General features: G+C 37.8%; 3 protein-coding genes across 6 annotated transcripts; 2 read left to right on the top strand and 1 right to left on the bottom strand.

The window, feature by feature from the left end:
• Positions 1-95: 95 nt before the first annotated feature.
• On the top strand, positions 96-9,393 carry LOC135163121 (uncharacterized). 3 transcript variants are annotated; one of them, XM_064122323.1, is made up of 4 exons: positions 97-237; positions 435-617; positions 818-963; positions 2,407-9,393. In XM_064122323.1, the coding sequence occupies exons 3-4, from the start codon at positions 838-840 to the stop codon at positions 4,606-4,608; spliced, it is 2,328 nt and encodes a 775-aa protein (XP_063978393.1). In that variant the 5' UTR covers positions 97-237; positions 435-617; positions 818-837; the 3' UTR covers positions 4,609-9,393. The 3 variants fall into 3 exon arrangements, with proteins under 3 accessions (XP_063978392.1, XP_063978393.1, XP_063978394.1); XM_064122322.1 differs by lacking the exon at positions 435-617 and having other exon boundaries at positions 96-237; XM_064122324.1 differs by lacking the exons at positions 97-237; positions 435-617; positions 818-963 and adding an exon at positions 1,426-2,104.
• Positions 6,269-12,670, bottom strand: LOC135163130 (enkurin-like). Of its 2 annotated transcripts, none has more exons than XR_010299070.1 (4): positions 12,465-12,670; positions 10,140-10,942; positions 6,844-7,137; positions 6,269-6,611 (listed from the first exon to the last, which is right to left on the bottom strand). XR_010299070.1 is itself a non-coding variant. In XM_064122346.1 (4 exons), exons 1-4 carry the CDS (start codon positions 8,756-8,758, stop codon positions 6,432-6,434), a joined length of 960 nt encoding a protein of 319 aa, XP_063978416.1. In that variant the 5' UTR covers positions 8,759-8,811; the 3' UTR covers positions 6,269-6,431. The 2 variants fall into 2 exon arrangements, 1 of the variants encoding a protein (XP_063978416.1); XM_064122346.1 differs by lacking the exons at positions 10,140-10,942; positions 12,465-12,670 and adding exons at positions 7,362-7,773; positions 8,685-8,811.
• On the top strand, positions 10,257-14,703 carry LOC135163118 (uncharacterized). Its single transcript, XM_064122320.1, has 4 exons — positions 10,257-12,184; positions 12,567-12,677; positions 12,783-12,838; positions 12,924-14,703. The coding sequence occupies exons 1-4, from the start codon at positions 10,257-10,259 to the stop codon at positions 13,793-13,795; spliced, it is 2,967 nt and encodes a 988-aa protein (XP_063978390.1). The 3' UTR covers positions 13,796-14,703.
• Positions 14,704-14,874: the final 171 nt, after the last annotated feature.

Genomic DNA, 14,874 nt, shown 5'->3' with positions numbered 1-14,874 from the left:
AAAAAAACGTTGTTGAACGCACGAAGAGGCGTTCTCAACACGACTGCCGTGGCATTGTGTAGTTCAGTGGAGTTTTCAAGGCGATAGTCCACCGAGGGTGAAGGAACGCATGCGTGAAGAGGCATTTAAAAATGACATGCCGTGTTTACTTTTGGTTAGGAAAGGTGTACAGTGGCTACGTTAATTAATTATCGAGGACTTTCAGGAAGATTCAGAAGTGTTCGAAAGACGTTCCAGGTATGAATTTTTTTTCTCTATGATCATTGAACAGGAACATATTACATTGCGACAGTTGTTTTATGGTTAGAAACTTGTTTGTGTTTTTTGTTAAACTTATGGTTAGGAGAGGATTGAAAACGTGAACTATATTCACTACTATCACAATTCATTCATTGAATTTATGGAATGTTCATTATTATTGAATATCTGCTTAGAATACTTTGAAGAGCACATGTGTTTTGATTGTCTTCCAAAACCGATCAGTTGTGAGGAGAAAATTGGAGATGGACATGTGGAAGTATTGTTTGTAGTGTTGACATACTTGTTGAAAAATTATTGAACAGCAGGGCGGAGATGAATGGTGACAAGCCAATTTTCTACGTCTTGTTGAACGTTGAGTGAGTTTTTATTTATTATGCAAAAATGATGATTTTTTACATTTAAGATTATGTCGAAAAGTTCGACGTTCTATATGTAGTCGAACATCAGCAAACGATCTTGCAATAATTGAAAGAAGTTATCTCTAATAAATTTCTGGTTTGTTAGATATTCTGCTGCATTGCAACAATTCGTTGTTTAATTACTCGATTGTGTTTAGATCCAGAACATGACGGCAAAATGACGATCGATGCTCAAGAAGTCTATAATGTTCCAGTCACCGAACTTGTAACCGCTCTCTTCAGTATTGAATGGTCGGAGGACAATCAGATATCCCTACTAACTGAAAGAGGAGTTCACATATTCGTAAGTATATGGAAAATTAATAATTCTGTAGTAACGATTGATATTTCATGGAAATTGATGTATTGTATCGACTACTTGTACATATTTTTACAAATATTTGCATGGAGTTCAAGAAAAATTGATAGTTTTTAATCATTTTCCAATAATTATTATTTAAGTCATAGTGGATAATTTTTCGAACATGATTTCGGTGCAAAACTTTTGAGTTTGCCAAAATTTTGGCAGCATAATAAAACAAAATTCAACATTTTTAATAAACGTTTTTGAAAAATCTTCGGAAATAAATCGAAGAGGGAAGAAATGACAAATTAATGATTTGACATATCTCATGGTTATTAGAACGTCATTGTTTCCAGTAATCAATGATTGTCAGATGAGTAGTTATCATGACAAATTGCTTATTCACTATTTTCTCTTTATTGAATTTATTTTTTTGCGTCACTAAAAGTGGTTTTTAAAAATGTTGTGTTATACATTTTTTATTGTAGAATTATAGTTATTACAGCAGCTTGCGTGATATAAAATCAAACGGAAACTGTAATGTATTTTACATTATGACGATCGAAATACCTTCGAGATAGCGATCGCATGATAATACAATCGGGTTTGAGGGAGATACGTCGTTGAGATCTACCAGTAAATTTTCAAATTTCCATCTCAATATTGGATCCTTGAAACCTTTACAGAAAACTGCGATAAATTCAAGTTCGCTGAACTATATGAAATCATTACTTGTTGCGAGGGGCCTTCTCCACATATGGGTAAACAATGTCATTTAGGCAAGAACCTTACTCTTCGTTCTGAAGCTCATTTCGGTCTAATTCTCCTATTTACACATTTCTCATACCATATTGATAGTTAAATCGTGGAGCATGTGATCCAGGTAATTATCATAATTAGCAAATTATGATAATCAATTGAAAATCAGTCGTTATCGAGCCTCATTCTGTCGTAATGTCGTCACGAAGACAGTCAGGTAACATTGGTCGAGTGCGAAAGAGTGGGGAGTTGTCGTCCTTCGTTGACAGAGCACACCTCAAGATTAGGTTAGGCCTTCCAGCTATTTTGCAATTGTTCCATTGCCAGGTCGTCTATGTAACATCAGTAGTAAATTCATTTGAAATATTTTACTTGAACTTGAGTAAGAATTAATGATCAATCAATTAATGAACAATGATTATTCGTAATTATAATTTCAAATTAATCACATTATTATCGATAATTTTATCATTATAATTACTATTTCAAAAGTCTGAGTGGAAATAGTATATTTCAAGCTTAGTCGTGGGAAACAGAAAATTGCGTGGCTCGAGTAAAATATTTTTTTCAGACCGAACAACTGAAAAGTGAATTATTCAAGACTCAAACTGAATGTTAAAAAAATGATAAAAATCATAAATGAGACTGCTTCAATAATTCTAAATTTTAATTTTTCGTCTTCAGGAACTGCAACCAAACCCATTATGCCCCACGCCAACGCCAAAATTCCGACGATCTTTCTTATGGGCTACCGACTATCTCCCAACCGAAAGATATTCCCCAATAGTCGAAGCTGTCCTCAACAGTTGTCAAAAAGAGGACATGTACGCATTGCTCTTCGAGGAGGCACTTACCCCCAAATTTCCAGAGAGAACGGAGCACGTTCCTCGAGTAATTCAAGTTTCCTGGTCTCCAGTAAGACTTGTAGAACCCACCAAATGTCTTCTCGCTATAGTCACCTCAGCAGGTGCCATCGACATCGCCTTCAAAGTGGGAATAAATTGGTACTCGGTGTCGAATCTCTCACGGATCTGGTTCGAAATTATCAAAGAAGAAATGGAATTTGACGTAGGGACTTGCATACCTGAGGAAATTTCTGCGAATACTTTCAAGTCGAACTTGAGACGTCTCCAAGGAACTGCAGTAACGTGGAGTGGTCTTTTCAAAGATTCGGAGGGTACCTTCGCTTACCTAGCAACAGGTTATCGTAGCTCCGAAGTCGTCGTCTGGAGGATAAATAAAATCTCCGAGCTCGCCATGGACGTGACTCCGTCGGTTATCTTCAGAACGAAATTGGAGGGGTATGGAAGGATTTTAAAAATTGTTTGGGTGACCTTGACACCTCGAAAACATTTAATCCTCATGGGATTCGTCGATGGACGAATGTTGGGTCTGCAGTTAACTGAAGATAACAACACATTGACTGAAACTGCCCGTCAAAAATACGAAGAATATCCCGATAGAATCCCTATAAACTTCATCACCACACGAACAAAAACAACTGGAGGAAAAATGATTGGATTCGCTAAAAATATTCACTTCATTCTAATGGATATCAATGATCAAGGAGAAATGGTCGATAAAAAGTACGTGCAATTGCCAGGATTCTCGATCTCAAGTATTTTGCTTTTAAACGACTCAGAGGCAATATTGTCCACCCAGGAGAGTAGCCTCCACCACGTGAAATTGGACTCGACCCCCATGAATAGAACTCCGATAGCACACGATATGAAATGCGTTAAAACTCAATATCTGGGACTGGCCGTATCCCCCAGTGGTACGACATTTGTGAATGTCACTAGTCCAAGCACAACCTACGATCACTTGTGTAACCGAGAGCCCAGCAATCTCCAGTTTTTCACTCTAAAATCCCCAGAGTTCGATCCCTGGTGTAGACTGGAGAGAAGTCGATCAAACCTTCACATCTACTGGGATTGTCTCGAAATGATAAGGATAAGGTCAGCAAAGGCGACAAGTGCTGACGAGCTTTTCCCCAAAATTCCACAAGAATTGGACCACTCATTATCAACCCACCAGCTGCGCGTGATAATGTGGTTGACGTTGATTACAGAGGTTGTAAAAAAGAAAAAATTTATCAAGAAAATAGATAATATAGTTGGACAGATTTCTGAAGCTCAACCATTGATTTTCGTTTATACAATCTCCACCCATATGATTAAACTGGCGAAGAAGGAGGTGTTGAGCGATAATCATCGTTTGAGCATTCATTTTCTGAGGCTTTATCTCGAGGTTTTCCTTGCTGGCGAGGAAGACGACAACAGTCAGAGTAATAATGCGATAAGACAAGCCCAGGCGGCGATGAACGCAACGTCCAAAATGGATCTGATTGAGGTTGAACCTTGTAATTTATGTGGTGAAATCGTTACGGAATTACCCTGGAATACCTCGAGCTGTCCCAAGGGCCATCAACTACCTCGGTGTGCTCTTACACTGCTACAGATTACTTCGTTGAAGTACAAGAATTGCCCTGTTTGTGGGAGGATTTATCACCCTCTGTTGGATGACGAATACGAGGAGATAAATTGCATATACTGTGATGTCCCTGTGGTGTTCGACACCAGGGTTGTTGGAATTTATGATGACGTCGAGGAGAAGGGGAAAAATTTGTCGGTGAAACCTATCTGGGATATACCGATTTATAAGAGGTTCGAGGGAGAGGGAGTGGAGAAAGAGAAGAGCAATGAGGTGATCCTCGAAGGGGGCGAGGGTAAAGAAGACAAAAGCGAGGGTATGGCAGAGGAAGATGTGACCAAAAACGAAGAAAAGAATCGGAAGAGGAAGCGCGTTACGTCGCCTATGATCAATGATGTCAACGATACGAGCAATAGGGGTTTGACAAATACTGGAAATGGTGTAAGTTTGTAAATAAAGTTTTGTACACAAAAAGACGCTTATATCTCATTTTAAAGTTTGTTTTATATTCTTTGTATGTATTTACGAGGGGCTCATACGTCAGAAAAAATTTTGCTGATCATGTAATAAAAATAATCATCGCCAAAAAACTAAAAAAAATTTGTACAACCATAACTTTAGCCATTATGAATCCTTTTGAAAGATCATTTATTAATTTTTTATTTGTAACTGAATTTATGGCGAATTCTTCGGAGAATTTGCCACTAAGCCTCATTCGATGACCTTCATTTGATGATCAACGTTCTAGATAAATATAATTCCGGAAATTTTCATGATCCAAATATTTCAACTCTCCATTTGAAGTGGAAGTACTCAATTCTGCATTTGAAGTAGTTTAGATAGCGAGCAAAAGTCTAATTACGTTAATGATTGAGATTTTTTTTGGGCACATTTGAAGTGTAATAGTTCGTTTAGATAGGGAAAAAAATCGTTAAGTTAATGATCCTCATATATCCTGTCCAGAAAAATGACAAATTTCGTAATTCCGATACGAGGTTGAGAAATCTTTCATTCCTGAAAATCCATTAAATTGATTTCTGAGAATATTCAATTTCCAACAATATAAAGTTACAGCCACAAAACCGTACATAGAGTTTATGACCAATTTGACAACGCGGGTGTGATAACTCCCCAGGAATTTTACCCAGAACGGAATAATCGGTAAGAATGATCTAATTTGTTAGATAATTTTCTTCAAATGTATAGATAACTTTGCCAATCCATCGACAAATTTTCCTTAACGGTACGGTAATGTTTTCCGAACGGGAAAAACACAACACGAGTATCGAACGGTTCGTTAATTTCTACTGAACTTCTCTTTCCATGCAGCATTATGATAATTTCATAAATCCAAAGTCGCTTCTCTTATCGGTCAATAATCTTCACGATATACCCTAATAATTAATATGTAAATGTGATGTCTGCGAATACTTGGATAGCACGTACACATGGTCACATAATTGATAGGTGAAATCATTAACAGCTGATAAGCACATTAATGCTTAATGGGCTACATGATTATCGCAAGGGAAATGACAAAACTACACAATTTTCACGTGGTTCCTCGAATTCCGGGTAGTTTCGAGGAATGGGACAGATCTATTAAGGACACGAAAAAAGATAATTTTAGCGGAAAAATCCCCGGGTTTCACCGATCTTTCACCATGAGCCATGATCTATTCAGTAAATGGTTTACATTAAAGATGAAAACCAGTCAATATCGAGGCATTTCGCCTACAGACCAGAATGACCTCAAACGCAGACACAAAAGATGTTTCATGCCGGCGAGAGAGGCAATAATCGGAACATCTACCTTGAACTACCGGTTCAGCTACCGTAGGTCAAATAAGAGAGGTTGGTAATTCAGCCGCTTTTCGACTTCCTTCATTGATACATTGCTCTCGGCGGGAGACGAGAACTCAATGCCATATTAGATGGTCTTGTCATCAAAACCGAAGAGGTCTATGTCAGGATTTGTCACAGCGATGGGTCTGATAGACACAAACTATTATTCTCTAAAGAGGAAAGTTAAAAAGATTCAGAAAGGGATTATAAAAGTTTCAAATCAATAAATCTTTTGGAATAATAAATAATAGCGAATGAATACCCACAATAACATTTTCCGTCTTTGTCTTTCAGTAGAATAAACATAATACCTGCTAAAACACTAGAATTGGAGACCAAAAATTTTATGCGACTGTTATGTGATAATCATGTAATGTAAATGACTATGCAGTCAAGTTTTCAGGGCTTTATGAGCTGAAATGTATCTAAATCTATGGATTTCCCTCGTAAACGTAGATACGAGGATGACGTTCAATTAAGTCGATGTCTTTCTCCAACTGATTCAAGTCTCTCTCCATTTTTGCTTTCCTCTTGGCTTTTGGCGGAGTATCTGTGAGAAAGGGAAGTACCTGGAAGGCATGCATGAGCTCTTCGAACTTTTTCTTCATTCCCTAAATGGAATAATGACGTTAATTATTTATCCATTGATTGATAGTAACTCTGATAACTGCCAAACCATCTTTTTGAAAAAAAGCTCCAACTACCTATAATTGGGTTATTGACAGTATCTTGCTAATATACTTGTTGTTGAATTAAAATGATAATTAGTACTTTTTTTCATGATAGTTCCGCACTTTCCATTACTGATTTCTTTTGAGAATTTTTTCAGGTGACTTTACTCACATATAGGAGATCAGCACGTTCTTCATCACTGACATATCGGCACATTTCTTCTTCCTTATTTCTGGTAACTCTAACGACACTCTCAGTAGGTTGGGATGCTTTGGAGGTCTCCGCAACTGTAGAATCAGCTTCTAGAATCTTTAGAGTCTTCCTGTCGTTCGCTTCGGCTCTGGCAGGAGTTTCCGGCTGACCTTCGATTCCCGATAAAATTTTTTTATCTTCAAAGCTGATTTTTGGACGTTCTATCTCGCCCTTTTCTTCCACCGATTTCTTTCCCATCGACTTCTTCGAATTCTATAGGAAAAAATACTACCATTATGATGATAATCATAAGACATAGTTAATCTGATTGAATTGATTAGATAGGAATCATTCAATGGAATAATTCATCGATTCGCCCTTCTGGTTTTCGGTTTCTTTGAACTACATTTTTTTAGAATGAATAACTGGAACAGCTGAAGCATTGATGTTTTATTAATGAAATTTTTCCACATCGATCGAGCGAATGAGGTGATTACCGTGTGATCTCTGTAGAGCGGGTAAAGCCCGCTAGGAATTAATGGGTATGAACTTCCTCTTCTGTCATCGACATAATACATTCTCGGTTTTCGTGGCTGCAGTTTCATAGCATTAATGATATTCCGTTTTGCAAAGTTTCGATGTGGAGATTTGTCCTTCTCAGCATCTTCAACAGTGTCTGTTCCTTTCTTCGAACTTTTGATTTTCTCCCACAGCGGTAATTTGTGCTGATAATTTGGAATATGATAATGTTTATGGTTTATATCGTCTCTCTTGATCTCAAGTCGTGATTTTTTTCTTAAAAATTCACTTGGCGATCGCAGTCGGACGTTGGGAACTCCCAGAGTTTTGTGGGAACTTTTGCCCTCTTTTGATGCACTTCTCACGGAATCTCGAAATTTTGAAATGTATCTAGATCATTGAACAAATCTTAGGTTTATTGATGTTGTAATTTATAAACTAATAATTTTTCCTGACAAACATCTCGTATTCAGGATCATTACAAATTTATTGATCATTAGAATTGTACCAGAAATATGTTTTTCACTAATAAAGTCGATTTTGAAATGTTTAGATACTTTCAATCATTTATTTACAAATACTCAATTGAAATTCATCTAAAAAGTTGCTCTAAAATGTAATCAGAAGGCCACTAAATGACAATAATTTGTTTTGCTAATTTTGATGATTCAAAATGGTTCAATGTATAGTAGTTGGTGTTAAACTGCGAAGAGTGCATGGACGTCCTAAATAAGTGATAATAAATAATATGCAAGATAAATCCTTGAATAAATAATATTGAATTATTAATTCCCGTTACAATGGCACAGTCTTCACATACCACAAGTTACGTAAAGTCAATTCTACTCTCCATGGAAAAGATCTCGTTTTATTATGAGTTAAAAATTGAGTGAGCCACTATTAACATTAAAAAAAATATAAAACCGATCTATCTGTCACACACGTCCGTATCAAACTCTATTTTTCATCATAATCCGTGTGAAGTAGGACTTCGCCTATAGAATGATGAAATGATGGTGAATTGTTGATAAAATTAAAGAAAAAAATTGAAGAAATTCATGCATAATTCAACAGAAATGGCAAACGTCCTATGTAAATTGCAAATTGATGTAATCATTGACATTGCAAATTAGTGTCACCATTTACCTATTTCGAAAAAAAAAATATCTTAATGCATTTCTTATGGCAAAGGATTTCATCCGACGAGGATATGCAAGCATATAAACAAAACCAAATATGCGGACATATTGAATAGAAAGCTCAGAACTTGAACAGGAGTTCACAAAAAAGTTTTTATTTACCTGGGAGGAGGATTATATTGAACTGAAGGCTGCCTTATGAGCTGTGTAATGCTCTCCTCGAAATCAAACGCCATTTTATACTCGTTTCAGTTAAAAAATGTACAAAAAAGGTAAAAAATAATCACAAGTTCATTCGCAATAAATGAACGCGATGTTTAGTCAATGGCCTAAATGATTCCGTCAAGTTCCGTTGCCCCTAACAACGATTTCAAACGTTCCCACGTTATTGGGAACTTTTGGTCTCTGTTGCATGAGAGCAGCAGTCATGACCTGTGATGACGAAAGCTGTTGAGGCGAATATTCATTGAACATCCGTCAACTAATATTCATAAACAATAAGTCAATAAACTTATGATATCCTTGTAGATAAGAGAGTTGTGGCAGTTCGATCGTCGGTAACTGCGATTAAGGTATTTATTCCTTGGGCCGGTAGGATATTTGTAGGTGGTGACCTCTGTGTGCCACAAGGAGTGACCGCTGTGAACGCCAGGACCTCCAAAGGCCGTCAGTGATCTGTTTCTGTGATTTGATTTCTTGCTAGCATGCAATGGGTATTGTCGGGCAACGGGACAAAACATGTGTAAACAATCAAAATAGTGGTGAAACAATATACACAAACATTTTCCGCAATAATCATCAGTGTTTTTATGACTTTATTCCCCTACTTTAATGTGAAATTGAATCAACTAGTGACTATGGCAACTCGAGGGTATTTAAATATTTTGACGCTTTGATACTTCTACCGGGTATTCTGTCTTTGCTTTCTCTGAATGTTGAATGAGCTGATGGTGTGAACACGAAAAATTTTCGCCAATTATTCTTCAATTATTCATGTGATTCTCACTAGTCGGAAGTGCTTAGTGTCGGTTCTAATTCGAGCGACCCTGAGAGTTATTGTTTATATGTTATTGGCTGTTTACCAGCCTAACTAGAAATAGTCAACAAGACGGACTCAAATTTCTGAAGTATATTTATTATTTAATTTTGATTGAGAGACAGTAAAAACGTTCGAATCAACCAATTATCCAATCAGTTGGTTCCTAATTATCTATTTGAAGAGGCTTGACAGTTTTGGCAAAGTAAAAAACTGAGCTAATTTAGCTAGTCTGAGAAAGATTAACTCAGATTAACTCTCCTCGATAATTTTGAAATGTAAAGTTCAGGCCCAGTTGGAATCATTTAAAAATCGATACATGATCTCCCACTGCTGTTACAGATTGTAACCAAAATAATAATTACCAGCCTTCATTTATTATTCCTTAGGCTGCTAATTATGTTTGATTCTCATAGAATTATTTTTTCAGTAGTTTATTTGTTTTCGCGATTTATGACCACGCGACTCTCTCCACGAACACCTTGAAATGTAATTTTCCAATATGTGATCTCTCCTTTAAAAGGATCAGAGTTAGCCGTCGACTAATTGCAATATTTGAGAGCTGCAGCTACAATACTCACAATGATTTTTCAGGAAAACCAGATGAAGGAAACAGGCCCGTGAAGTCATAAAAATCAACAGTTGCTCCTGAAGACAATACTAAGTCTCCAACCTCGTGTATCATATACACTTGAATAATGTCAATCCCAAGGCCAAAAGAACTCTTCCTAGCGTCGTCTTTACGTGATGGTCTGGAAGACAATAACATCAATCAAGTCACTACACTTCTGGAGCATAAGGAAGCCGATCCCAACATCCTCCTTCCGATGCACGGCATCTCCCCGTTTCACCTAGTTATCGGTAATGAGTCAGAAAGCTTCGCAGAAGACGTCACTCGTCTCTTCCTGCGTCATGGAGGAGATCCCAACGTCAGGTCTGTGGATGGAATGACTCCAGTACACGTTGCAGCCGCCTGGGGAAGGGTTAAGGTATTGGAACTGCTGCTAGCCAATGGAGGGGACCCTTTGGCCCTTGACGACGATGGTCGCAGTCCCTTTCACTACGCCTTTGATGGTTGCTATTACGAAGCTATTGGTTTGTTGGGGCAGTATTACACAAAACGTCAGGAAGATGAAGAAGACTCCACGGTATCAGACGAACCACTAATTCAGGTGAAATTGGAGAAGATCCTTGTCAATAAGGGAGATGTAGTAGCTGAATACGTCCCCTCGGAAATCGATTTAACTAGAGATTCGATGTCCTCGAGTACAAGTGGAGAGACAACTGGTGAAAAAACAGCTTCAGAGAGTCGAGAGTCTTCAACCTCCCCTGAGGATCCGCCATCCGTACGCAGCAGCAACATAACACTCAGAAGGCATCAAATCTGCAAAAATAAAAACTTGTCCTCTATGCTGGGGCAGAATGTACTGATACTCGACAAGGAAAGAAGTGCTGCTGAGGAAAAGATCCTCATTGGAGAGATCATTCACAGACTCTCTGATTCATTCACAAAAAGTGAAAATGAGAATTTTAGTTTGCAGGAGATGGAAAGGGCCAGGAATGGAAGACAAAAGAAGTTCGGCAGTCTTCTGCCGAAACCCAAGTACTTCAAGAAGGATCTGGCAACGCCAAAGAAGGAGAGGACTTTGCCAGTCCATTTGGATCACTCTATCATCAGCACTTCTCCCAATTTTCGGATTGGGCGTCAGAAGAGGGAGGATACCACTCCTGTTCGGGAGGAAACAACCAGGTACAAGAGTAATTACACTCCCAAGAGGTTTAAGAGTCCTTCGGACAGGATAACGGTTACTCCTCAGGTCAAAAGTGCTAGTTCAACTCCTAAGAAACAAACACCAGTTTCAAGAAGGGTACGAGTTGGCCAAAAATTGAATGGAAAGACTGACAAAACTCCTCTAAACAAGACTTATAGGAAGGATAATGTATTAGACCTCTCACCGAACGTTGAGAAAAATTTGAAAATGGTTAACAGGAGATTATTGTCCAGTGAATTTGCCAAGAAACTGGAGAAATCTTTTGACGATGAGGTTGAAACCAAGGTTGAGGATTTGAAGATGAAGCATTACAATGAAATGAATAACGCAAAATCTTTGAATGTTCCTTCCGTTAATTATAATGTTGTACCAGAACAGGGAGTCCGAAATGAGGGGGTTGGCAAATTGTGCAATAGTCCTTTCAGAAAACTGAATGATAAGGATCACAAGACAGGAGTTAAATCACCAGTGACTCCTAGGAAAAAAATGAAAAATGTGAACATTCCCATAAAGATTGAGGGGAAGAAGTTTTTCTTTGAAAGTCCAGGGTCGTCGAACCCGAGGTCACTGACCTCTTCGCCCAAGAGGGAGTCCACGGGAGAGGAGATAAGACTTTTGAACGAAATTGATGATATTTATCGGGAAAAAGGGAAAACACCTCTTGCTTCGGTATCGATACTAACTAATAATTCGTTGGATGATGAGAAAAATACCGACTCGGAGGATATTTCATTGACAATGGATGCTACGGTCTCTCCAGAGAGGGTAAAATCTTCTGGGGTGAATTCTCAAGATGGGACGAGAAATTCGGACGATTTTGATGTCTTCAAAACGCCATTAAGATCCACGATAAGGTATAAATCTACGATAGATCTACGATAGAAGTGGACATTTGATGATATTTTAACATTCAGAAATTAGTGGATATTTTTGCTGACAACGGCTCATCCTTTTGTAAACTGCCCTCGATTTTTCATGACCATTGGTGGGCTAGAATACCTATTTATTTTTCTATCTAAAAATTGGAATTGGCAAAAATCTCAATAGATTCTCAATTTTATTTGCAATACAATACCTAATACGTCACAACTAAAGACAAAAGACTAATATTCTAAGTAGCTTCGATTTACTTACTTTAAACTGCATATTCACAAGTTTTTTATATTCAGAACAAAAACCAAAGCAAATCATTTGTTCCCAGTAACCATATGCTCTAATAACTTATTTCCATCACAGCTCCAGATGTAGCGTTGAGTCTTTCTTCAGTGTGGACGAGGAATATGCTTATCTAGATCCTACTAAAAATGTCGCCTTCCTCGAACGCCGATTGTGTGTGCTACCACCTAGGTAATAAATAAAAAGCTAAACGTCCTTGAAAAAACAATGACTACTCTTGTTATCACCTATTGAGGACAGCATGTAACAGAACATTCACTATCACTCTCATTTCAGCAAAGTCGAGACGATGAATCACGCCGTACATGAATCCACGTGGATCGACATGCTCGGTAAGTCCCATAAGTCCATAATAAAAAAGCCCATGGGCTCAAAGAATTTTCTTTCAATAAAAACAGCAAAATTTGTTTATTACAGAACGGATGTCCCTGGAATCAATGTCAAGTGTTCCCGCTTCGAGTGATCGCAATAGTATAATATCAGTCGATCACCACTCTCTTAGACAACGTCTGCAAGTCCTTGGAGAAGCTCCAGGGCCAATAACGGACACAACTTTCAATGTTTATTTGAAACGTCTTCGGAAATTGGAAAAAACCATCAAATCGAGGCAAAAAGAATTGGCCCCGGATAATAATGAGCCTCCGGCCCACCTGATCTATCCAAAAAATATTTCGAAGGATCTTTTGTCAACGGATTGGACGGTAGATCCTGAAAAGTATAAAGAAATTGAGCACGAAGCCTTCAAAGAGTACAAGAGTCCCTCGGCACACAGGAATTATCGAGGAGGAGTTGCTAAAGTATCTTTTAATTATCTCTTGTTAGATCCTAGAATTACTAACGATCTGCCAAGGACTGGAGGCTCTTTATCAACGTCAGAACGTTGGAAATTTTTCCTTGAGGCAATATTTTACATTGGAAAAGGAAAATCTGCGAGACCTGCTGCTCATCTTTACGAGGCATTTGATTTGTGGACAGGGAAAAAAAAGAATGATCAACCTAATGATAAACTGAAGAGGATTATGGAAATCTGGAAGAGTGGCAAGGGAGTTGTTTCTCTTCAGGTTTTTTCAAATTCAATGCAGGAGGAGGCCTTCACCAGGGAAGCTGCAATGATTGACGCCCTTGGCCCGGCTAATTTAAGTAACTGTTTGAGAGGGCAGTATTATGGAGTTGTTTCTACTATGAATATGGCCGAGAAAAGACTGTTGGGCAAATTTTTGCTGTATAATGCAATGCAGATTTTTATGTATGAGGGGGAACGACAGCTATTCCCCAGGAATGTTGAATGAATTTATGTGCATATAGATAGATCTATTTTTTGTACAGTAGATTGAATGACGCCAGATCTTACAATTCGGAGATCCACGATTATGGTTAAAGACGAGCTTTAAGAGAATTCGTGGGAGACAATTTTTCGAAATTGTATATATATCTGTAGGAGTGCGAGAAATGTTAAATCGTACTAAACTGTTGTATTATTTTTACTTTAATTAAATTCAATGAATTATCTTTTTACTTCGGATTTTCTAAATGATCCAAATGATTAGTACAAACAGTTACGAAAAACAAGATTGATTCACTGACGACTGATCTCAAGGACAATAAAGAAGAATAATTTGAGAGAAATTACGTAAAATAAATTCACTTGCTCTTGTATTTAGTTAATTTTGAAAGAAAATAATCTTGTTAATGTTTATTCATTTTCCCAACGAAGTGTACACTTGATCACCTTAAATCTTAATGTCTTGAATAACTTTATCCCCATCACTTCACAAATAAGGTCGATCAGGCTTAGTTTTCCTGGCTCTCTTGTCCCTAGCTCTGGGGAACCAGATGTGCTTAGTGGTGTAAGTCAGTTTTGCCATCTCATCGGCAACAACCACATCTTTCTTCGGAGGACTCCACACTTTGTAAGCCTCTTCCTCTGTGATCTTCAGCACTGAATATGGGGCTGGCTTGACCTGTGGCAGAGGTTTTGAGCATTCGTAAGGAAATTTGGCCTCCGGGTGCCAGCAGACTGCCATGTTATCCATAAAAAACACGAGCTCTTTGGGGTTGCTGCTGTAGTTGACCCTCGTACTCCAAAAAGTACGGAGTGATTGCAGTAAAAAATTCTTGGGGAACATCTATGAATAGATAATCATAATGCAACAAAACACATATCACTCGTTTATGTTTCAATTATTTAAAAAAATAACTATTACCTTAGCAATTATTTGGAGTAATTTCAGTAAACACTAGCGCTACCACGGCCGTTTAGTTAGTTTCTCATTTATTTTTAAAGAAGTACTTCAAAATCAAACATGAGTTTAGCCGACAGATTAATCAAAATCGATGTCTTTGAATAGTTTCACTCTATACGGATAGA

This window comes from Diachasmimorpha longicaudata, chromosome 5, assembly GCF_034640455.1.
Source record: "Diachasmimorpha longicaudata isolate KC_UGA_2023 chromosome 5, iyDiaLong2, whole genome shotgun sequence".
In the NCBI taxonomy this organism is placed as follows: domain Eukaryota; kingdom Metazoa; phylum Arthropoda; class Insecta; order Hymenoptera; family Braconidae; genus Diachasmimorpha; species Diachasmimorpha longicaudata.
This window is presented reverse-complemented; position numbering and strand designations above follow the sequence as displayed.